The sequence below is a fragment of the Xenopus tropicalis genome, chromosome 8 (genome assembly GCF_000004195.4).
Source record: "Xenopus tropicalis strain Nigerian chromosome 8, UCB_Xtro_10.0, whole genome shotgun sequence".
NCBI lineage: Eukaryota > Metazoa > Chordata > Amphibia > Anura > Pipidae > Xenopus > Xenopus tropicalis.
The window spans coordinates 143,355,733-143,381,576 of NC_030684.2; the positions used below are offsets into that span (position 1 = coordinate 143,355,733).

Below are 25,844 nucleotides of genomic sequence, written 5' to 3' on the forward strand. Positions count from 1 at the left end.
GGAGTCAGGTCAGAGATTTGCCTGTAGGTTCCACTGGAAGTGATCCGGGTCCACTAAAGGCAAAGTTGAAGTGGGATCCTGTCTGTCCCGGGGATTGGGGGGGGGTGTTACCCCAGGTAGGCCTGTACTGTGAGTAACCTGTCAATACATTATTTTGGTTAAGAACTCCTGCCATCCAGATATCCCATTCTGAGCAGCTGAGAGCTACAGTTCTGCAACACTTCTCTCTTTCCCCAAGTATGTATGCGAGGGTCCAGCTGCGACTGAGCATCTGTTGTAATCGGTGCTCTGCACTATGTTTACAGGGTAACCCTTTTGAAATAAAAAATAACAAAAGTGGTATAAAGGTGATACCTCTATTGGCTAACTAAGATAACCATAGCAAGCTTTCAGAACATTCTAGTTCCTTTTTCAAGCTGATTACAAAGAAGCTGTGGTGCTCGCTGATATATATACAACATTCCTGCTCTACACTATGTGAGCGGGCCTGGTGCTGGTCCTGGGTGCAAAAATAAGGGTTACAGTAAGAAGAATAAGTCACATGATTACTGCTCAGTGCACAGACAGGAATGTATTGCGCCACTGGGATGGGAGGGGGAATCTAGTGTTTCCCATGTATGAGGCCCTAGGAGGGGGCGCCAGGAAAGGGTACATAAATACGGCCTATACTCCCAGAGCTAGAACATAAACAATGGGAGGAAACAGACACTGCCTATAACTTCCTAATCTCCATAAAGGATAGGCTCATACAGTACAAATTTCTGCACCAAACCTACATAAAGGTGCCCATACACGGGCCGGTAGTAGCTGCCGATATGGGTCCCTTGGACTGATTCAGCAGCTTATCGGCCCGAGTAGGGGCAGAAACAAGGGGCCTGGCCGACCGACATCTGGCCTAAAATTGACCAGATATCGATCGGCCAGGTTAGAAAATTCAGTCGGATCGAAACGACTGCCCCATTGCAGCCAATATAATTCGATTGTTTGGCCCCAGGGCCAAACGATCAAATTTTTTTTTTTTCTACCTACACGCTCCCAGATATCGCCCACCCGTAGGTGGGGATATCGGGTGAAGATCAACTCGCTTGGCAATCTCGCCAAGCAAGCCGATCTTAACGTGTATGGGGACCTTAACACCCCTTAAGCTGCTGAGATTTGGGAGGAGACAGGATGACCTCTGCCCAAGATGTAAATCCCCCGGGGCCTGCCCCCCCACTCCCCCATACAGGAATACAGGATACAGGAACACATAACTCGCCCCCTTATATTGAGTGTGACTGACCTGCCAGATCTAAACACAGTCACCTATAGAGAGACAACTGCAATGCCTAGCAATAGTATCACTGATTGTATTGACACCAACCCAATAGTAATATACCAAACACTGTTTTGTATTCATTGTTTTGTAATTTTGTAAAATCAATAAAAAAATATGGCCAATGCACAAACTGTAAAGATGGCACAGATATGGCTTGGCCAGTAAAACTCTATCATATCTGTGTTACTTCTGTTAATGATTTAACCCAGGAATGTGTAACCTAATGATGGGGAACGCTGTAATCTTACAGGAGATATAGGGGCTGTCAGACCCCACCCTGTCAGGGGGCAGAGCAGAACTTGGGAGGAAAAAGAGAATTTCAGTCTCACTGTCAGTTTCTGGTTTCAGTTTCACTGTCACTTTCTGCTTCCAGCGATGGCGGCGGCTGGAGTGAGAGAGGAGCTGAGCTGCTCTGTGTGCCGGGAGATCTACACCGACCCTGTAACCCTGCCCTGTGGCCATAACTACTGCCTGCGCTGTATTGAGGGAACGTGGGACGGCGAGAAGAGGAATTTTGGAGAAAAGCCTTCGTGCCCTGAATGCAGACGGAGATATGGGAAACGTCCTCAACTGAGCATCAACCTGACTGTGTGTAACATAGCAGAACTATTCCTCCCTACTCACCCATATTGTGGTGGGATTGGGATCCTCTGCACTTACTGTGCCCCCCCTGTACTGGCTGTGAAATCCTGCCTGCTGTGTGAGGCCTCTCTGTGTGCCACCCATGTGCGGGTACATAGCCGGGCAGCAGAACATGTATTAACTGTGCCAACGGCTTTGTTTGGGGACAGAAAATGCTCCGCACACGGGGAGCTGCTGAGATATCGCTGCACTGAGGATGGGGCCCGTGTCTGTGTGTCCTGCTGCCTGGCTGGGGGGCACCGGGGCCACAGGGTGGAGCTGCTGAATGAGACCCCAGAGAAGATAACTATTCAAGGTAAACTAAAGATATTAAGTCCTTCTGCTTTGCAAACAATCTGAGCACCAACCACCACGGTTTTATGTGCAATAGATCCTGCCAGAAGGCAAACTGCCTGCTATAAAGAGTTAACAGAAGCCTGGGAGAGGCAGTGGGTGCCATCTACACAGACTTCGTGAAATGATGGAATATGGGCCTGGAACATAATATTTGTACTTGGATAAAGAACTGGCCGAAGATGATGTTACACAGAGTGGGGGGGTATGGGGCTTTATTTAATACCCTGGAAGTGGGCACTGTAAGTGCTGTTTCTATTGCGGATACAAAATTTGTGCTAAGCTGCGGGTTCCATGCAGGGTGCTAAGGTTCCGGGTTGATAAGCGCAAAGTTATGCAGTTGGGTAGAAATAATATAAATGTGAGCTATACATTAAATGGGGGAGAGTTGGGGATATCCTTAGCGGAGAAGGATCTTGGGGTATTTGTGGATAACAAGCGGTGCAACTCTATGCAGTGTCATTCCGTGGCTACTAAAGAAAATGACAACTTTTTTAGTAGTATGTACTATTGGGTAATCCCAAATAGGCATTTGCTATTTTAAGAATTAAGGGCCGCGCCTGGGATCATAGGAGTCAGAGTGCAAACAAACAAAAGGATGTAAAAGGGCAATATTTACCGATATATATATATATATTGCAGTTTGGCGAGATTCTTTAATAGGGCACTTAACATAATATAAACTGTCTGTTGGTTACGTATTCATTCTGGAGGTATAGTTTCCCTTTAAGAAAGCTAAAGGAACAAGGGTAAGGTAAACCACATCCATCTCAGAGGCCCAAAATCATCTGTGGTTTTAACTTCTTCCTTCTGGTTTCAGCAATGGCAGCTGCTGGAGTGACTGTCTAACCTGCTCTGTGTGCCAGAAGATTTGTTCAGAGCCCGTAACCCTGCCCTGTGGCCATACCTTCTGCCAGGGCTGTCATCTGCCCCCTACCTGTCAGAAATGCGGAGACGGATACTATGTGTCGCCCAAAGTGAGAGGAGACCAGACTCTGAGAGACATAATGAAGATTTTCTTTCCGTCTCACCCAGGGCAGGAGGGTGCTGGGATCCTCTGCACTTACTGTGCCCCCCCTGTGCCCGCGGCTAAATCCTGCCTGACCTGTGAGGCCTCTCTGTGTGCCAGACATGTGGGGATGCACAGCCAGTCAGCACAACACCAAATGATAGACTCCATCACTTTATTCAGAGATAATGATTGTTCCACTCACCAGAAGCCCCTGGGGTATTACTGCCGGGAGGAGGAAGCCTGTATGTGTGAGGATTGTGTCCCGGAACACGGGGGGCACAGGGTGGAGAAGCTGAAACAGAGAATTGAGAAGATTAAGCAAAAACTGAGAATTCTTCAAGGTAAACTCATCACTTTAATAGATAAAGGTGTGATCTAGGGATGGGGAGAGCAGAGAAAGGGGCAGAGAAAGGGTATGGGACAAAGGGATGAAATACCAATAACAGTAAACTCATAGTGTATCCTGTTCCACAACTGTAATAATTCTGGGAAAAGGGAGCTATGAATGGGATACAGTGCAGGGTGACACAGTGGGTAGGGGTGGGAGTGGGACAGACTATAAGGGGATACAGTGCAGGGTGACACAGTGGGTAGGGGTGGGAGTGGGACAGACTATAAGGGGATACAGTGCAGGGTGACACAGTGGGTAGGGGTGGGAGTGGGACAGACTATAAGGGGATACAGTGCAGGGTGACACAATGGGTGGGGGTGGGAAGTGTTAGTGCTCATGGCATCAGAGCTTAGAGATGTCATTTCTGTCACATAACTCACTAAAGTTTGTATATTATATAGTGAATAAAGTACCCCCTGTTGTAAAATATAAGATTATAAGGCACAGAGGGGTTCCCTGGCCATATAAAGGTTATTCGTGGCTCCTGTAGATTATATAGTAATTAAAGTACCCCCTGTTGTATAATATAAGAATATTAGAAGTCATCTTGGAGTTCAATGTCGTCATGGAAGTCAAGGCCGTCATGGAACTCCTTGGTAACTTATAATATCCTTATATTTTATAATAGGGGGTACAATATGCAAACTGACATGTCCTGGAATTCATGAGTAGGAACCTGCAGTGACACACAGGGATAATTAATCCATATAATAACTATAATACAGCAGATCCGGGGCCCAGAGGCAAGTTCCGGGCCCCTCTGAAGATTTTATTTTGCGGCGTGGGGGCGGGGCCTGGTTATTTGTGGTTACACCTCCTGCCCATCGTACAATACACACAGAGGATTTTAAGGGAAAGAATTCACAGTTATGTTTTTCTCTCCCTTCAGTGATGCACCATTGGGATCTGAGAGACAAACTGAGCTGCTCCCTGTGCCGGGGCTTTTATTCCCACCCCATAACCCTGCCCTGTGGCCACAGCTTCTGCCTGCGCTGTATCTGGAGACGATGGGATCCTGCCATGCGTCACAATAAAACAATGTACTGCACTGAATGCTACCAGCAATACGTGAAACCCCCCAGCCTGAGCATAAACCAGGCGCTTAACACGATTGTTCATATTTTTACCATTAATCTCCCAGAGTCTGATTTCCCCAGAAACATCTGCTTGTCCTGTATCTGCTCAGTTGTACCCTCAGCCGTAGCAGCGACTAAATCCTGCCTGCACTGTGCCGCCTCTCTGTGTGAGCATCATGGGAAGGAGCACAAACAGTCTCTGGGGCATGTACTAACTAAATCCAACGCAAGGTGCTACACCCACCAGGAGCTGCTGAGATATCGCTGCACTGAGCATGGCTTCCGTGTCTGTGTGTCCTGCTGCCTGGCTGGGGGGCACCGGGGCCACGGGGTGGAGCTGCTCAATAAGGCTTCACAGATAAGAAAAACTGAAGGTAAATGGGAGTAGTGCCGTCTTTGCATCACTTTAGGCTCCTATAATTCCCTCCTGCTATGCCCTGTAACCCTATAATTCCCTCCTGCTATGCCCTGTAACCCTATAATTCCCTCCTGCTATGCCCTGTAACCCTATAATTCCCTCCTGCTATGCCCATGGTATGTAATCCTATAATCCCCAATGCCCCCCCCAAGGGACCCCTGCTGTGGCCCCCACACCCCATCCAACCCCCTTCCCAGAGTGCGATTACTTTATTCTTACCTTAGGCTCGTCAGGTGTGAGTGATTTTGCTACAGATCCTTTATCATATGAAACAAATAGCATAATTAAAATAAATCAGCAGTCCAATGAGAAACCGCTCTATAAACAAACTCCTTCCCCCAGCTGCATCCTTATAGGCTTTGTGATAAGGAACAGCTCATTATACATAGGTTCCTTAGCAGGCTGCCGATTTGCTTGATTGCCATTAAATGAACCAGAATAGAATGGAATAGACTAGAATGTGACTTTAGTTTCAGTAGAAGATTTTATCCTCAAGCCCCTTCAGACCTCACAAGTCCCTTCAAATTGTATTTTTTTTTGCATTTAATGATAATGCAGGTCTGAGAGACAAACTGAGCTGCTCCATCTGCCGGGAGATCTACACCGACCCTGTAACCCTGCCCTGTGGCCAGAACTACTGCCTGCGCTGTATTGGGGGAACATGGGGAGAGCAGAAGGAGAAGAGAGAAGGCCGTTCCTGCCCTGAATGCAAACACAAAATCAAGATAAAGATGGAACTGAGCAAGAACCACTCGCTGTGTAACATAGTGCAGTTCCTTCTGCCCCCCCCTGAGCAGCGGGACCCTGCTGGCACCTACTGTACCTACTGTATTCACTCACTGGTACCCGCGGCTAAATCCTGCCTGCTGTGTGAGGCCTCTCTGTGTGCCAGACATGTGCGGGTACATAGCCGGGCAGCAGAACATGTATTAACTGAACCCACCGCTTCCTTTGGGCACAGAAACTGCTCCGCACACGGGGAACTGCTGAGATATCGCTGCACTGAGGATGGGGCCCCTGTCTGTGTGTCCTGCTGCCTGGCTGGGGAGCACCAGGGCCACAAGGTGGATATGTTCCATGGGGTGCAGGAGTAAGGAACATTATTGGTATATTAACCCCAGATACAGGGGCCCATACGTACCCAGATTTGGTTGGGAACGTTGGCCAGTTGCAATCCTTCTGCCCAACCACCTGGTTATATTTGCCACCTTGGGCAGCCAGTTTATATTCTTATCTGCTGATATCCCTTCTGATAGGGCAGATAGAGGTTACTATTACATGGGAATGGGGGCAATTTCCTGATCATAAACATGCAAATATAAATCCTGTTTAATGTGCAATGGTGCAGAAGGAATTGCCAATATAATATGGGGCTGGGGAATGTGCACTTTTTATATTTTGCGGATATATATGGATAGGTCTGGTTGTCAGGGGTTCAAATCCCTGTTCAGGCAGCTCTTTGTAAGTCTGAGTGGAAGAGGAATAGGGGAAGTGTCACAATCAAGGGCGTCATTATTTATTTATTTTAAACCCACCCCTCCCTTTTCTGGGTCCCCTGCTCCTATCTGTGAACTCTGCTCATAACCATAACTTGTTTTAGTGCTGGGCCAGACCCGGACTGGCAATCTGTGGGTTCTGGCAAATGCCAGGGGGGCTGCTGTAAGGTGCCATAGACAGTCACTATTTAGTAGCCTGGGGGGGGGGGCTGTATGGGTCTCTGTGTAATTAAAATATCAGGGCCTATTTTAAATCCCACTCTGGGCCTGTGCTGGGGTCAGTAACCCTGACAACCAGGGGGCGTTTCAGACTTAATATATTAACAATGCCGCTTTTGGTCGCTAACACTGATATTTACCGAAATTCTATGTAATACTAAGGGAACTTTTTCTGTACACATCACGATAACCGTATAGTAGCCTGTTCCTCTTCCTGTCTATTTTGAATCATTAAAAATGTATTAAAATTTTAAAAAAAATACTAATAATGCAAAAAACTTTAAAAGTAACTAATTAGAAAACAATTAAAACATGCCTAATCCATAACTGCAAGTTAATTTGTTTTTAATTATAAGTCCCTATAATGAGGTCTTTTACCTGTTATGCTTCATTTGTGGGTGACGGCATTTCATTTTCCCGGTGCCATAGGAGAGTTAGAGAGAAATACTGATAGGGATACTATGTGTAGATTTGGCTCAGATATGTGTATGGGATTTTGTGATTGTGATGGAATCACCTGTACAATGGAGATATTGGTTTACTGGAAACGCCTGTAGAGAAAAAGATCCAGTACAGTTAAGCTCAGCAATTACCCACTACTCACATACCGACCTACTCCTTATATCACATCCCAGAACCCCCACAGTGTATAGCAAGCTCTAAAGGGAGCTATAGCGTGGGAGGAGGTAAGTCCCCTATAAAGAGACAGAGCAGGTGGCTTAGTCAAAAGCCCCTCCGGCAGAACAAAGCACCTTCCTGACCCGTCTAACAGGCCTCACACTAGTTATGGTTCCTGGGAGCCAGTCCCTACAGAGTGTGGGTGGCTGAGGGGAGACTCTGCTGCCCCTTCCTTTTCTGTTGGCACTAAATCATCCAAATAAGCCACTTACCCATGAGGGTCTCCCAGGGCCCAACACAATGCGCCTCAATCAAACCTCCTTACATAGTAACATAGTAAGTTGGGTTGAAAAAAGACACATGTCCATCATGTTCAACCATAATGCCTTTATATAACCTGCCTAACTGCTAGTTGATCCAGAGGAAGGCAAAAACCCCCATCTGAAGCCTCAGAAGGGAAAAAATTCCTTCCTGACTCCAAGATGGCAATTGTACCAGTCCCTGGGGCAACTTGTACTGAGAGCTATCTCCCATACCCCTGTATTCCCTCACTTGTACTGAGAGCTATCCCCCCTACCCCTGTATTCCCTCACTTGTACTGAGAGCTATCTCCCCTACCCCTGTATTCCCTCACTTGTACTGAGAGCTATCTCCCCTACCCCTGTATTCCCTCACTTGTACTGAGAGCTATCCCCCCTACCCCTGTATTCCCTCACTTGTACTGAGAGCTATCCCCCCTACCCCTGTATTCCCTCACTTGTACTGAGAGCTATCCCCCCTATCCCTGTATTCCCTCACTTGTACTGAGAGCTATCCCCCCTACCCCTGTATTCCCTCACTTGTACTGAGAGCTATCCCCCCTACCCCTGTATTCCCTCACTTGTACTGAGAGCTATCCCCCCTACCCCTGTATTCCCTCACTTGTACTGAGAGCTATCTCCCATACCCCTGTATTCCCTCACTTGTACTGAGAGCTATCTCCCCTACCCCTGTATTCCCTCACTTGTACTGAGAGCTATCTCCCCTACCCCTGTATTCCCTCACTTGTACTGAGAGCTATCCCCCCTACCCCTGTATTCCCTCACTTGTACTGAGAGCTATCTCCCTACCCCTGTATTCCCTCACTTGTACTGAGAGCTATCCCCCCTACCCCTGTATTCCCTCACTTGTACTGAGAGCTATCTCCCCTACCCCTGTATTCCCTCACTTGTACTGAGAGCTATCTCCCATACCCCTGTATTCCCTCACTTGTACTGAGAGCTATCTCCCCTACCCCTGTATTCCCTCACTTGTACTGAGAGCTATCCCCCCTACCCCTGTATTCCCTCACTTGTACTGAGAGCTATCTCCCATACCCCTGTATTCCCTCACTTGTACTGAGAGCTATCCCCCCTACCCCTGTATTCCCTCACTTGTACTGAGAGCTATCCCCCCTATCCCTGTATTCCCTCACTTGTACTGAGAGCTATCTCCCTACCCCTGTATTCCCTCACTTGTACTGAGAGCTATCCCCCCTACCCCTGTATTCCCTCACTTGTACTGAGAGCTATCTCCCCTACCCCTGTATTCCCTCACTTGTACTGAGAGCTATCTCCCATACCCCTGTATTCCCTCACTTGTACTGAGAGCTATCCCCCATACCCCTGTATTCCCTCACTTGTACTGAGAGCTATCCCCCATACCCCTGTATTCCCTCACTTGTACTGAGAGCTATCCCCCTACCCCTGTATTCCCTCACTTGTACTGAGAGCTATCCCCCCTACCCCTGTATTCCCTCACTTGTACTGAGAGCTATCTCCCCTACCCCTGTATTCCCTCACTTGTACTGAGAGCTATCTCCCATACCCCTGTATTCCCTCACTTGCTAAGAAGCCATCAAGCCTTAAAAGGGAATCTACTACCCGCCCAACTCTTTTCTGTTGGAGGAACAACATTGTGCACTTTATTTAGATGATTTCTGCCCAAATATTGGATCAGAGACAGAACAGATTCTATTAGTCTGTATTTTCTGTACATACTCTTCTTATTTTCCTCTCAGATGTCGACCTTCCACCCACAGAAGGAAGATCCAAGGCCAAGTGTATGGGATAAAATAGTTCAGAAACGAAAGGCAACTCTACGTACAGTATCAGGGGGGTTACGGGCATATTTTACCCTTTATTTCCATAATGCAAGCAGCTGAAAGGAGAAGGAATCCCCTATACAATGGTATGACACACTGTGGCCATTTTGCCTCTGGTTCCCAATGCTCCTCTCCACTGGATAAAGGTGAGCGCACTCGCAGTTAATAATCCCCTGCCGGATTCCTAGAAGGAGCCTATCCCGGGGCATGATGCACACATGACTGACAAACCAAGCACCCAGTTATAGTCCATTAACTTACCTCCCAAATGTGCCGATTTTCGCAGGACAGTCCCCATTTTAACAGCTCAGGCCGCAGTCCCAGATTCTGACTGAAATGTCCCTCATTTCCCTTTGATCTCCTGCACTGAGCGCCAAAAAAGAGACAAAGTTTCTTAGATTTAATTAAATAAGTAGCTTTTGGCAGAGACACAAGTGTAACTAATAAGCTAAACAGGTCTCTTGGGGGAATGGAGACTCACAGCTTAAAGGGCAACTTCACCTTCATTAAACTGTAATAAAACATAAAACAAGAGCCCAAAACCCACAGAAATGTGTTCAAACTCTACATTACCTGCCAAATGTTGTAAAATGGGAGTGTTATTTAGGGGGTGTGGTCATAACATGGGCGTGGTTAAAATATTCATCTCTTTTTGTCTCTCTTTCCATTTTTTAAATGTTGGGGGGTATCTATTAATAATTAAAGTCACCATAGATAACACTTCCGCCCTCCTGTTGCCACGGTAACTTTATTTTTTCCCCCAAAAGCCTCTCCATAGCAGCCAAGGAAGGGAATGTTTAGTCAGTATAGAGTTAACCCTGCTGCTGCTGATACATAGCTACAGTAACTGCACTCATTAACCCCTTCTTTACCAATAGCCTAGCAATGGCCAGTAAAACTTAAGAAGAGGTTAATAAGATGGTCAATACAGACTGCTGGCATAGATTTGTAGTAACTGTTTAACCAGTCAGAGGCAGTATTTACTCACAAACTCACCAGCAGGAATATACATACTTACCCACAAGTTCTGTCAGTAATACTCACTCTCCTGGGTACTTACTGACTGGAAGGGGCAGAGCTGCTTCATATTGGGGCATCAGAGTTGAGTTTTGCACCATGAACCAATTGGCTTCCAGAGAGAAATAAGAACCAATCACGCTCTTGCTTATTGACTTTTGCTTCCTTCCCAGCAAAGGATCCAGTCACTGTAAGGTAGGGCTAAGCAGGCAGCTCATTGGCTGAGGGGGCGGAGCCCTTACGCTGGGGATTGCTTGCCCCGCGCCCGCTTCTCTGAGGGCAAAAAAAAGGCTCAGTCTGTGTGATTTCCCTCAGGGCAGCTGTGAGTTGTTCTGAAGGAAAGTTCTACATGTCTGAGCTGCTACTGACAGCTGGAGAGTAGGAACAGTTAGCAGTGCTTACTAGTCTCTCATTCTGCCTCTGGGGATCGAAAATCAGCCACTGGCTGTGGTACCTGTTTGACCTATATAGCCAGATGGGCTAAATCACTTGCCATATAGACTGATTACTAGCCAGTTGGCCTATATTTAATGCCCTGTGTGTTGGGGAGAAGTCATGTGACCTGGTTGAACAATGATATAGCTCCATGGTACCAGCTAAATGACTGAGAATGTTGTTGTTGAGGGGGCAGCTTATCAAATTATTTATAAAAATGATTTTATTGCCCCGTCTCACTATCTGGGTAACATAATCACTGTTGTGTGGGGCATGGTCGCAAGTCTAATGGCCTATAGGCACTATTGTGTGGGCTGCCCCCTGACTAAATAGGGATAAAGAGAAAAGATGGCAACCCTGTCTTCTATACGCCTTTCAATCAGCTACATTTCCTCCTAGAAAAAAAAATAGTAAAAATAATAATAAGACTGATAATGGGACCCAAGCGCGTAGTTTGAGAATCCCCTGTCTACATGATATGAAACGTAACATTGAAGGGAATATCCCCTTTATATTTGGAATCTCTAATTAGATTCTATAAGTAGCCACAAAGGCTGCTATTAATGTTGCGCACAAATGAAGGAGTTAATTAGCACAGCACGTACAGTAACATTGCCTACTCTGCACTGTAAGATCATAATGGGATTTATCAATAAATTGCTCTTAGCGGTGAGCCGTGCGTTCATTAATGCAGTTTTCATGTCTTTTCTTCTAGGATCAGCGCACCTTTTTGTGTGCATCTACCTGGGCAGCAAGCGGCTATGAGAGATGGCAGTGCCCTGTATTTGGGCGCCCAGTGACAGGGACATGTATGTATGTATGTATAACCACAAGGGGGCGCAGCGATGTACAATCTTACAATATACAGAATTACACACAGGGGGGACAAGTGTTATAATAAATACAATAAATAAGTATAAATACACAGGGAGTAAGTGCCATGTGGTATGAGACACAGTAGGAGGACATGGCAAGGTACCCCCCGTGGACCCACAGCAAATTGTCCTGTCTGCATGCAACTGGGGGCAAGGAGAGAGGGAAGGCGGTGGCACGATGAGCCCTCTGGGAACAAGGTTCGGGTCAGGCCCAGGTGTAGACATAAGAGAGACATGGCTAGGGCACAATGGTACTGGGGGGCACAGGGCATGTACCTCTTCTACTTGCCTTCCCCTAGTTCCTGCCTGTCTGAGGGTCTCGGTGCGCTCAAGGTGGGGATGGGGGTCACATGTTAGGGGGATGTTTGCCTTGGGTGCCCTCAAGGCAAACACCGTGGGGCCACAGGGGTTACCTTGCCATGTCCCTTCTCTCTCCCTGTCACTGGGAGCCCAAATACAGGGCACTGTCATCTCTTATATCCATTTGCTGCCCAGTTAGATGCATGGGCCCCAAAGGGGGGCACGATGCTGCCAGTAATCTCTGCCTATACAGATATTCTCTCCCTATTGTCCTTCATCCTCCTTACTAGGAGAGGGAGGTTCCTGGGTTATTGAATCAGTCAGTGTGAAACATAAATATCAATGGCAAATACATTATATAGTGGAAAATGTAACCTCAATTGTAAATATTGGAAGTCACTGAGGAATTACGTGCCCATATAAAGGCACAAGGCTGCAGGCTGAGTTATACAGGGAACTCTGAGTATCACTCATGTATTATAAGGGATAATGTACCCCCTACTGTAAATGATAAGGATATTAGCACTCACTGAGGGGTTCTGTGCCCCCCATATAAAGGCACAAGGCTGCAGGCTGAGTTATACAGGGAACTCTGAGTATCACTCATGTATTATAAGGGATAATGTACCCCCTACTGTAAATGATAAGGATATTAGCAGTCACTGAGGGGTTCTGTGCCCCCCATATAAAGGCACAAGGCTGCAGGCTGAGTTATACAGGGAACTCTGAGTATCACTCATGTATTATAAGGGATAATGTACCCCCTACTGTAAATGATAAGGATATTAGCAGTCACTGAGGGGTTCTGTGCCCCCCATATAAAGGCACAAGGCTGCAGGCTGAGTTATACAGGGAACTCTGAGTATCACTCATGTATTATAAGGGATAATGTACCCCCTACTGTAAATGATAAGGATATTAGCAGTCACTGAGGGGTTCTGTGCCCCCCATATAAAGGCACAAGGCTGCAGGCTGAGTTATACAGGGAACTCTGAGTATCACTCATGTATTATAAGGGATAATGTACCCCCTACTGTAAATGATAAGGATATTAGCAGTCACTGAGGGGTTCTGTGCCCATATAAAGGCACAAGGCTGCAGGCTGAGTTATACAGGGAACTCTGAGTATCACTCATGTATTATAAGGGATAATGTACCCCCTACTGTAAATGATAAGGATATTAGCAGTCACTGAGGGGTTCTGTGCCCCCCATATAAAGGCACAAGGCTGCAGGCTGAGTTATACAGGGAACTCTGAGTATCACTCATGTATTATAAGGGATACTGTACCCCCTACTGTAAATGATAAGGATATTAGCAGTCACTGAGGGGTTCTGTGAAAATACAAAGGCACAAGTCTATAAGCCTTGAACTCCTCCCCCTTTTGTATTTTATTATGATACAGTCAGTAATAATTCAAATTATTATCAGATAATCTTATTGTAAAATTATTTTGGTTTCTCAGTTAATTTAATTTACAGCATCTCTCAGACATAGAATTCAAACTATCTGGTTGCTAGGGCTAAATTGCCCCAGCAACCAAGGCAAATTGTTTATGCCTTATTTGCAGGATATGATAATAATATTAGTATAAGTATAAAGGGTAGAAAGTCCATAGGAGAGTTAGAGAGAAATACTGACAGGGAGACTGTGTGTAGATTTGGCTCAGACATGTGTATGGGATGCTGTGGGCCAGTGAGCTGCTTCCTCTATGGGCTGGAGGATTAGTATAGAGACCTCTCTAATCACATATATAAATGGTTAAATTAGAGTAAACCTAGCCATACAAGTTAAGATTTTTCTCTCCTTAACGACCAATTTTAGTGCAATCCAACAAACTGGTGAAATTATCGTAAGGCTGATGGGCGCCGATTAATCGATCATCTGGCGAGTTTTCATCCTACATCTGTCATAAAACTATTAAAACCTGTTAAAACTCTTAACGTGTGAGGGCAGCTTAAGGCCCCCGCCTGCTATAAAGTCATGTAAAGGGCTGAATCACTTGCTGATGCTGTATAAATAAACAGTGATGATAACTCTGCTTGTGGCATTGCCCCCCATGGGGTTTATGAGCCAGGATAAAGTGACACTTGGTGCCAATGTTATGAATAATATCAGTGAATGGAATGCTCAGTGCCGCAGTGCCCGTGCCCCTCACACCCCTGCCTGTTACTGATATTGCATCCAAGTCTCCAATCACAGCCCTAGGTGAGCTAAAGGGGAGGTTCCTGCTGTGGCTCTGTCACTACCAGGGGCCACAGGTTATAGTGTTTAGAGACCTAGGAGGAGGCTGAGCTGGGACAGGGGCTGGCAGGGATGAAACAAACAAGAATAGACTATACTGGGGCACAGGCAGGGGTAACAGAAGGCACTGGGCTCTGTACTGAAGCACAACAAGGATTAGTACTGGCACAAACAGGGTTAATAGGCAGACAACATGGTTGGACAACTCCCGCCAACATGGGTATAATGGTTTAATCGATGAGTCTGGCATGGCTCTTTGGACAAATGTCTGGATTATCTTTTTTTTTTTTTTTTAAAGTATTTATTTATTTTATTTCAAAACAGACAAGACATATGACATTTACTAACAATCGTTTCTTATTCAGAGCATTAAACCGTCAGTATACAGAGGGGGTCTATACAGAATGCAAATCAAGCATATTTAAACAAGTTTCCACTCATTGTGTGTTATTGCTCTTTCTGGCATTTCTCCATCAATCTTATGGGACAGGCCCTAGTCAGTAGTGTTTAGGAGATAGGATAGACATCTACCCATGTGTCGGGGATTCCTCTAGCTTCGTACGTTCGCTTGATCATTGCTAGCATTTTATTCACAAGGTTCAACCATTGGGAAATAGTGGGGGTGGTGGGTTTCAACCAGTTCAGAATTATATTCTTTTTAGCATAAAATAATAGTATACGGGTTTTATTAATTGGTATAACTTCATCTATTACCCCGAACAGACAGAATTCAATTGCTACAATATGTGGTATGGCTAGGATATCATTTAGACATTTCATAATTCCTTTCCAATATTTCTGAATCTGGGGGCAAGACTATATGATATGATGGAAATTGGCTTGAGCCTCTTGACACTTGGGACGTGCTGATGTTCTATCAGAGTAAATTCGGTTCAATCTAGCAGGAGTATAGTAGAATTGGTGCAGGATTTGGAAGTTTATCAGTTTGTCCCTGGTAGATATTAAAACATTGTACGCAGAGTCTGTGGCTTCTTCCCATCTGTAATAGTTGGGGTAGACTGGCGCCATTTAACAAGTGCCCTATCAAAGGGAGACTTGCTGGTACCTTTTAGTATATTGTACAGGTTTGATACCAGTTTTTTGGGGTTAGGGTTTCTGAGTATGAGATCAATGGGATAGTTCTGATATTTTATTTGGTATGAACCAAATTGAGCTTTAAATGCGTGGCTAAGTTGCATGTACCGGAATTGCTCAATTCTCTGGTCTGGCAATTGTTCCAAGAGTTGTGGTAATGACATTAAAGTGTCCTTGTGAAGAATTTGCCCGGAGGTTTTAATGCCCATTTTGGGCCAGTATATAAAATCTTCCAAGTATCGGAAGTGCATAAAATGGGAGTTGCCCCATAGCGGTGTGTGAGGAGCTAGTAGATATGGGGCGGATTTGGTTAGCTTTCGGGCAGTTTGCCAGGATTGGTAAGTTGCTAATAGTACTGGTGGTAGTGGGTTGGAATCACATAGTCTGCATAGAGGGCAATGAGTCATTGCTTCCAATGAGCCCAGGATGGAGGCTACTAATGTCATATTGGGGTCCTCTGCATCTGGGAGAAACCCGGGGTGTAAATGGGATAGTTGGGCCGCTATATGGTATAGATACATATCAGGTAGTTGGAGGCCTCCTTTCTCTAGGGGTGCGGTAAGTGATTTCCATGAAAACCTTGGTTGCTTGCCGGCCCATAGGAAGGAGGAGATGGTTCCACTTATTTTACTGAAAAACTTTTTGGGAATTGTGGTTGGTGCGTTTCGGAAAAAGTATAGGAATTTGGGGAGGAATATCATTTTAAATACATTTATTCTCCCCCATAGCGGCAGAGGTAGCAGTTGTAGAGGTGACATTTGCATACAGTGGTTCTAGGTTCTGTTCCTGGAACAAGGAACATAGTGGGGATACTATGATACCTAGGTATTTGATTTCGTCTGCCCAGGTTAGTTGCTTGGTCGTTGGCCTATCTACAATTGGAATTGTGTCAACTGGCATTATTTGGGACTTGTCCCAATTTACCCACAGCCCTGAGTATGAACCAAATTCTTGTAAGAGTTTAAGAATTTCTTGGAGTGAATTGTGTGGGTCAGCTAAGAATAATAGGATATCATCTGCATATAGGGCTATACGCTCTTCAATGTTGTGTAGTCTAAACCCGCTGATATTGGTAGGGTGTCGGATGGCTATCGCTAGTGGCTCTATTGCCATGGCAAACAAAAGTGGGGAGAGGGGGCACCCCTGACGTGTTCCCCTATGTAGGCTAAAGGGTGGAGAGATGAGATTATTTACTCTAATTTGGGCTTGGGGCACCTTGTACAAAATTTGTATCCACGTTATGAAATTGGGGCCGCATCCGAATGCTTTCAGTGTTTCCCAGAGATAAGGCCATTCGACAGTGTCGAAGGCCTTTGCGGAGTCAAGTGAGACTATAATTCTGGATCCACTGTTCTCGTGGGCAATTTGTAGGTTTGTGTATAGTCTCCTAAGGTTACATGTAGTAGATTTGTTGGGCATAAAACCAGATTGGTCCGGGTGAATTATTGCAGTGATAATTTTAATGAGTCTGTTTGCTAGGATTTTAGCCAGTATTTTCCCATCTGTATTCATTAGTGAGATAGGACGGTATGAGCTACATTGTTCGGGATTCTTCCCGGGTTTGAGAATAAGTATAATGAGAGCTGAGTACACTGAGGGGGGTAATTGCCAGGCATTAAAGGCCTCCTCATACATGTTGAGAAGTTGAGGGGCTAGATCGTCTATTACTGATCGGTACCATTCTGGTTGTAGACCATCTGGTCCAGGGGTTTTGGTTGATGGAAGTGCTAGTATGGCGTCGATGATTTCTTGTTTAGTGATAGGGTTATTTAAGTAAGTTGTTTGTTGTCTATCGAATTTTGGAATTGGTAGTTTGGCTAGGTAGTCGGCAATAGTTTGAGCTGACTGTGTGGTTTTGGATTTATACAGTGTGGCATAGTATTCATAGAACACTCGCATTATGTCTTGGGGTTCACTAGCTGCATTCCTTGTTTCTGATATCACTCTAGGAATAACTGTGACTGAGTTTGCGGTGGCTGCTAGGTACGCAAGGGTTTTACCATTCTTTTCCCCTTGGTCAAATATTCGTTGGGCTGTATATAAAAGTTTTTTATTCGTTAGGGTGGTGTATGTAAGTTCTAATTGTTGTTGGGCCTTAGTAAGGTTAGTGTGGGTTTCAATGTTGGGGTTTATTGCGTGGGCTTGTTCCGCAATATTGAACTGGTTTTCAGCTTCCTTACATAATTGTTTAGTTGTGTTGCGGGCTGCTGTTATAGCGTTAATTAGGTTTCCCCTTGTGACAGCTTTGGAAGTTTCCCAACACGTGGGGATGGAGGTTGTACCATTATTGTTTTCCCAGAATTCTTTATAGTCACTAGCATTCCTCTCCTTTACCATATTGTTTGCCAACCAAAGGGGGCTAAGTCTCCATATTTTAGAGGAGGGGATTTGGCCTATTCTTAGTTGTAGCATTAGGGGTGAGTGGTCAGAGAATGCTCTGGGAAGGTATGTGATGTCATCCACCAGGGCTAATGCTTCTGGGGAAGCAAATGCAAAATCTATTCGGGAAAGTGTTTTGTGGGTGGCGGAATGGCAGGAGTATTGAGTGGTATTGGGATGTTTCCATCTCCAGATTTCAGTGAGATTCATGTTGGTTGCCCAGTTTGCTAGGGCGGTGGGAGTGTGATTTAGTGAATTTAGCTTGTCCAGGCTTGGATGAAGCAGGGCACTAAAGTCTCCCAATATATAGAGTGGAGCCGGGGGTAGGCTCGCTATTTTGGAGAAAATTATTGTTAGTACATCTAGGTTACCTGGAGGGGGGTTATATAGGTTGACAATTGGAATTGGAATGGAATTGGTTTTGCATTGCAGTATCACATACCTTCCCTGCACATCTAAACATACATGCAAAGTTTCATACATTACATTTTTCCTGATTAGAATCGCTACTCCTCTCGCACGGGAGGAAAATGGTGAGTGGAAGTGATGGGCAACCCAAGGCCTTTTTAGTGCAAGGATTTTGGAGCCCACCAAGTGAGTTTCTTGCAATAAAAGTATTGTTGGGCTGTATTTTTTAAGGTAGGTGAATAGTTGGGCCCTTTTATATTTAGAGTTAAGTCCCCTGACACTCCAGGAGCATAGGGAGATACTTGTCATTGTATAACCATATTAATACTTGTTGGTGTTCTGTCTAGCTCAACAGTTGCAAAACTGACAATTTTTTATAGCATAAGTACAATAAACATATATAAGCAATAACTTACCCTCCCCTGCCCAATCTTAGAACTGAGTGGGCTTTTCTCCCTAACTTGGTGTATATTGATAGTGATCAGTAGCTGACTTAAGAGTGTACCTAGTCCGCTACTTGGATTTTTAATAAAGCATATTAGGAACTTAGCCATATCTGGCTTGCAACCATATTACTATACTTAGGCTTTCTCGTTGTGGTTTAGAGGTAGATGAAGGAGTCCAGCTAGGATAGAGGTAGAGAGTCTTAGTCTCTATTTTGCTACCCGGTCGGTCTTGGCTTTACATTCTTTCCATTTCTGACAGTATTTCATGACGGGGTCTCTGAGGAGGTCTCATCGGTCCAGGAGCCCTTGGTTTGCTTTCAAGCCACTGTATGGCCGATTCAGGGTGATCGAAGAATAATGTGTTGTCTCCGTCGATTACTCGCAGTTTCGCTGGAAATAACATGGCGTATTTAATGTTATTGTTCCGGAGACGCTGTACTGCGTTGTTTTTGAATTGCAGTAGAAAAATCCAGGAATAGTGATACTTTGGCGTTGCTGCATATTGTGTCCCCTTTCACTCTAGCTGCTCTCAGAGCTGCATCTCTGTCTTTGAAATTAAGGAGCTTGAGTAGCATGGGCCTTGGCGGGGTGCCTGGTGGTGGTTTACGGGCTGGTTCTCTGTGGGCCCTTTCCACTGCAAAATACGGGGAGAAGGTTTCTGGTCCCAGCGTATCCTTTAACCAGGTTTCAATAAATGTCGCCACATTTTGGCCTTCCATGCCTTCTGGGAGGCCTATTATGCGCAGATTGGACCTCCGTTGCCTATTTTCTAGGTCGTCCACGTGAGCTATCAGGTTAGCCTGTTCCCGCTGTAGTTGTTGTACTTGCCTTTGTATTGGGGGAAGGCTATCCTCCATGGTGCTTATACGCCGTTCAGTTTCGGTTGTCCGCTCCCTTACAGTTTGCAGATCCTGTCGTAAGAGTGATAAGTCTACTCGCAACTCCTCGATCGTAACAGTTGCTGTCGTGTCGGCAATTTTAGTCGATAAAGCGGCTTTGGAGTCAACTATTGCCGACATAAGAGTGTGCAGTGTAGGTTCGGCAGGTTCAGTTGGTAGTTGCGGCGGATGTATTTGGAGTTCGGGTGCTGTACTTTCGATCTCGCAGCCACCATCTTGGAGCGCCGTTTTGGAGAAAAACTTTTGCACTCCGTCTGGTTTGGCTTTAGGAGGGTTCTTTGGGGGCATTGTGGATGCCTAGGTGCGGGAGCGGTCTTTCTATGCGACTGTTCTCCTTCACATCCTGGCCACGCCCCTCATCTGGATTATCTTAACCACAATCAACTGGTAATTCCTTAACTGGCAAAACTGATACTGATGTTTTCTGGAAACCAGTAGCAGGGAATCCAGGTTTGAGAGCAATGTGGATTCCCTTGTGCCCCCCCCCTAAAGTCACTGATTGGTTACTAAGCTAACAGCTTAGAGAGCTGCAAAACATTAAGTAGTGTTCTGGTTATTATGTTAGACAACTGCCCACTCCCAGCCTTTAAACATGACATTTTTGCCTAACTGACTATATAAAACACATTGTTTATTTGGCGCAGTCTATTGTACCCAGTTTAATTTTTAATATTAAATGTGGCAATTGGCTTTCATGTAAAGGGACCTATAGATGCAATTCCCACTGATGTGAGACGTGGTACAATAGTTCCCAGTACAGGAATGGGACCTGTCATCCAGAATGTTTGGGACCTGGAGTTTTCTCTCCATACCTTAAGTCTACTAAATATCATTTACCCATGAAATAAACCCAATAGGGCTGTTCTGCCCCCAATAAGGGGTAATTATATCTTAGTTGGGATCAAGTACAGGTACTGTTTTATTATTACAGAGAAAAGGGAATCATTTAACTATTAAATAAACCCAATAGGGCTGTTCTGCCCCAATAAAGGGTAATTATATCTTAGTTGGGATCAAGTACAGGTACTGTTTTATTATAACAGGGAAAAGGGATTCATTTAACCATGAAATAAACCCAATAGGGCTGTTCTGCCCCAATAAGGGGTAATTATATCTTAGTTGGGATCAAGTACAGGTACTGTTTTATTATTACAGAGAAAAGGGAATCATTTAACCATTAAATAAACCCAATAGGGCTGTTCTGCCCCAATAAGGGGTAACTATATCTTAGTTGGGATCAAGTACAGGTACTGTTTTATTATTACAGAGAAAAGGGAATCATTTAACCATGAAATAAACCCAATAGGGCTGTTCTGCCCCAATAAGGGGTAATTATATCTTAGTTGGGATCAAGTACAGGTACTGTTTTATTATTACAGAGAAAAGGGAATCATTTAACCATGAAATAAAACCAATAGGGCTGTTCACCCATGTTTCTAATTAATGCTAACTGCTAATTGGACGATACATGTTACCAAATAAGACTGATTTAAGTTACTGAATATTATCAGTGTTTTTTTCTATAAATCTGCCCCTTTCCTGATGTTGGGGCAATAAGGGCTGGTCAATATGCCAGGGACTCACACTCTTTAGGGTCAGTTATGAGCGCAGAGCATGACACCGTGTTTCTTACCCACAATGCAACATTCCCCCATAATTTCAATGTAACTGCAGTCTGGAAAGGGGATGCGCCTGATGCAATTCCAGCCAATGCAGTCACACACACACCGTCACACCCCCCCGTGAGTCAGACACAATGGGGCTAAATGGTTTCTATCTCCAGTTGGAGTCATTTCCGGCGCTGGGAGACTAACATGGGTGCCACTGTGCCAGTGTGTAGGCCGCTGTGGGGCCCTGGGGCTACATATTGGGAACAGGAGGGGGAACGCAGCCAATGGCGCTCAGCAGAACTATACATGTTGCTACATGGGGGGGGTACATTTTATCAGCCAGTAATTATCATTAATACTATGGGTATTCAATTTCCTACTGTAACTGCTCATTAGCTGCACAGAGGCACGAGCTGAACCAACTGATCTGAAATAACTGAATATTAACAGTGACACCTGTCTCACATTACAGCGACATCTTGTGGCCAGTATTGCACTGTGCAGTTTCTGTGCCTCTTACTAAAGTATCAGAAGGGTCAGTGACCCCGGCAACCGGACATTCATTCTAATGCTTCATTCTTATTGTTATCAATATTTTCTTTTAGCTCTTCCTGTCTGTAATCCAATACTACAGCCTAGTTGCTAGGGTAAGTGGGATCCTAGCAACTGCATTCAGACTGGAGAGCAACCATGGAGAGCACCATCTAATATTTTAAAAACAACAAAGAATAACAAAGACCGACTACAAACTCTATTACAATAACACTGTCTGTGTATTACTAACCGTGGAGGATGGAACCAGGGGACATGGCAGGAAGCTAAAGGAGAGAAAGTAGTAGTTCTATAGAGAGAGGGGTGCATACAGGGAACAGCCTCCCAGCAGGGGTGCAGGGACCAGGGAAGGTGTGTAGGTGCCTAATTGGGGTATGTTTGGCAATAATTACCTCCACAAATATACTCACCCCAAGACTTGCCCCTGTCTCTAATCCAGGACAGGTTCCCCTTCCCTCTCTATACTGGCAAGGGCCCCTCCTACCCCCAGCACCCTACCTTATTGCCCTCAATTTAGCAGCGTCACCCAAGGGAGCCCTCCATCCACCAGCCCAGCCTCCAGTTCCCATAATTCCTTGCATGCCCTGCCAATCAGGGACATATGTAAAGTGGGAGAGACTTGGTGGAGGTGAGTAGTGAATATATAGTTCCAATGGTGCCTGTAGTCAGAATCAGCAGTGCAAGGGACACCCAGTGCTTCCAATAGAAGTCACAAATAAGTGATTAACCCCGTCTGTGCTGGGTCACTAAAATCTCATCTGGTCATAATTTTGCTGATTGGTGGATAAAAATGAATGTGCTCCGCCCTGTACTGAAGGGATCGTCTCTCCTCCATGAGTAACCGCTGTTTGCCCCAACATTATCATATAAACCCCTATGCCTGGAGCCTGAGATCAATGAACCAGGGTATTTATTTGGGGCCCCTTTTTCTACGACACATGCTTTTGCCCCCCTGTACTGAAGAAGCGAATCAGCAGGCTACTGTTTGTCCCCCCCCCCCACCCACCCACCCCACCTGTGATGGATCAGGGATTCTTGGGCTTTTCCCAACCAACAGAAATCCATATAACTCAGGGGAGTGCACTCATGTATATGGGATGTCTCTTCCCCAAACAGGAGGCTCATGGGAGCCAAACCCAAAGCCCAGTCTCATGTGCATTTCCCCCAGAATTCCAGCACCACTGCCCCCCTACTGGCACCCACTATATGAAAATGCAAAGGCAAAGCTTCTCCCCATTTATGAACACTTTGTGGGTGCCACTACTCAATCATGGGTGCTAACCAGACAGGGCCTGGGCTAGTGTTCTGTGCCCCCCAATGATTTTGCAGCCACAAACAAAGGTTGTTGAAGCTCAGGCTGGGCCTTTATTGGTGCTTGGAATTCTCTGAGACCCTCCTCCACCACCCAGTTAGTGCCACCAATTCCATGTTTATCCTGTGAGGGGCTGCAATGCTCAGATGCCCTAATGCCTCTGTGCTGCCTGCAAATACATTTACCCCCTGTATGTCACTGTTACCCCACAACTAGGGGTACATTATCCCTTATAATACATGAGTGATACTCAGAGTTCCCTGTATAACTCAGCCTGCAGCCTTCTGCCTTTATATGGGGGGCACAGAACCTCTCAGTGACTGCTAATATCCTTATCATTTACAGTAGGGGGTACATTATCCCTTATAATACATGAGTGATACTCAGAGTTCCCTGTATAACTCAGCCTGCAGCCTTGTGCCTTTATATGGGGGGCACAGAACCCCTCAGTGACTGCTAATATCCTTATCATTTACAGTAGGGGGTACAGTATCCCTTATAATACACGAGTGATACTCAGAGTTCCCTGTATGTGCCTTTATATGGGCACAGGACCCCTCGCTACGTTCTGATATGTTTAAATGTGTCACTTGATGTAACTGAAAAATTGAAAGGGAAGTTTGAGAACAACAAACCACTGGGCAAAGTTTGGGGCCCCTGGTTTTAATAGTGTCTGAATGGCAGCAATTTAAATTTCCCCACTGAAGGTCAACGAGTGACACCTGATTGGAGGTAGGTGGCTCCGCCCACTTTTTCTAACCTGGAACTGCAGTTACCCAGTGACAAACTCTGCAAAGTTTAGGGACCCTGGGAGTAATAGTTAAAGAACGGCAGCAGTTTAAATTCAAACCCATAAAAGTCAATTGGGAAATTGTGATTGGTGGTTGGTGGCCCCGCCCACTTTTTCTAACCCCCTAAATCAAAGTCACCCAGTGACAAACAGTGGGCACCCTGGCATAAATAGTGTGAGAATGGCAGCATTTTAAATTTAAACCAATAAAATTTAATGGATAAAATCTTATTGGCTGTTAGTGGCCCAACCCACTTTGCCTATTTTTGAACTGCAGTCCCCCAGTGACCAACTTTGCCAAGTTTGGGGCCTCAGGCATAACAATTGTGGGACTGAACGGCAAATACCCAGTGACTAACTTTGGAAAGTTTAACAACCCTGGAATTAATACCTAAATAATGGCATCAGTTTAAATATAAACCAATAAAATTTAATGGGTGGAAATGGATTGGCTGTTGGTGTCTCCACCCACTTTTTCTAACTCTGAATACGTAGTCGCCCAGTGACTGACTGTGCAAAGTTTGGGAACCCTGACATAAATAGTGTTAAAAAGGCAGCATTTTAAATTTAAACAAAATAAAATTCAATAGGTGAAGTCTGATTGGCTGTTGGTGACTTCACCCACTTTTTGAAACCTAAATATGCAGTCCCCTAGTGACCCTGGGGTTAATACAGTGAGAATGGCAGCAGGTTGGATTTCCCCATTGAAAATCAATAGGTACAATCTGATTGGCTGTTGGTGGCTCCACCCACATTTTCTAACTGGGGACCTTTGTATTAATAATTAAAGAATGGCAGCAGTTTAAATGTAAACATATGAAGTCTATAGGTGAAATATGATTGGCTGTTGGTGGCTCCGCCCACTTTTCAAAACGAAACCTGCAGTCCCCTAGTGACCAACTGTGAAAAGTTTGGGGACCCCGGGGTTAATACTGTGAGACTGGCAGCAGCTTGGATTTCCCTATTGAAAGTCAAAAGGTAAAATCTGATTGGCTGTTCACAGCTCCGCCCATTTTTTCTAACCTTGAACCGCAGTTACCTGGTGCCTAACCCTGCAAAGTTTGGGGACCCCGGCGTTATTACTGTAAGACTGGCAGCAGTTTCAATTTCCCCATTAAAGTCAATGGGTGAAATTTGATTGGCTGATTGGCCCCTCCCACTTTGGGGTCACCCAACAAATGTCACTGTTTCATTCAGGGTGACCCCATTATTATGTTACTCAAGTTTGGGGGGTGTAGCTTCAAAGCTGTAAGATTGGCAGCAGTTTTAAAATTTTCCCCATCAAAGTCAATGGGAAAATTGGGGTGTTCGGGGCAGCGCCACAAAAAGACGGGGGGCGGGATCCCTTAGAAAAGCACAAGCAACCTGCTCCGCTATAGGGCGAAGAAGTGTGGAACATTTGGGTGTTGTACCCCTAAACCTGTAGGAGGGGTAGCGTTTAGAAAACGGGGGGCGCTAAGAATAACAAAAAGAAGAAGAAGAATCAGCGGAAGAACAGTCTGTGGGTTCCTCCCAATAATACAACTCTCCATTAAACTGCTCTAAACTCTACTGGTTATAATGGCTCTGGCGCATGTGTGGGTGTTATTATTTGGGGGAGACATTTATACAACTGGGGTGCATCTCAGCTCCTTGCTATTACACTCATTCATCCGGATAAAGTCTCCTTCTAGAGTTATCTTATCCGGCTGCTCATCATGTGATGTCACAGAGAGACAGTGTATGAGTGATCATGTGATTGTGATGTCACAGGACAGTGTATGAGTGATCATGTAATTGTGATGTCACAATGCCCTAGAGCAGTGAGTGAGCGCTGTTAGTGGGTGGGGCCAGATAC

The 25,844-nt window shown here is 45.3% G+C and overlaps 1 protein-coding gene and 1 long non-coding RNA gene across 2 annotated transcripts in view; one reads left to right on the plus strand and one right to left on the minus strand.

The window, feature by feature from the left end:
• Positions 1 to 1,663: 1,663 nt before the first annotated feature.
• The window catches only part of LOC100491015, a 46,558-nt gene continuing 22,377 nt past the window's right edge, over positions 1,664 to 25,844 (plus strand). Inside the window, exon 1 of the mRNA XM_031891357.1 lies at positions 1,664 to 2,255. Within this exon, the coding sequence (XP_031747217.1) occupies positions 1,694 to 2,255 (562 nt within the window). The 5' untranslated portion in view covers positions 1,664 to 1,693. The remainder of the gene's footprint in view (positions 2,256 to 25,844) is intronic.
• On the minus strand, positions 3,137 to 9,948 carry LOC116406701. Its single transcript, XR_004219759.1, has 3 exons — positions 9,907 to 9,948; positions 7,284 to 7,456; positions 3,137 to 3,597 (listed from the first exon to the last, which is right to left on the minus strand). It is a non-coding gene; the product is annotated as an uncharacterized LOC116406701 (long non-coding RNA).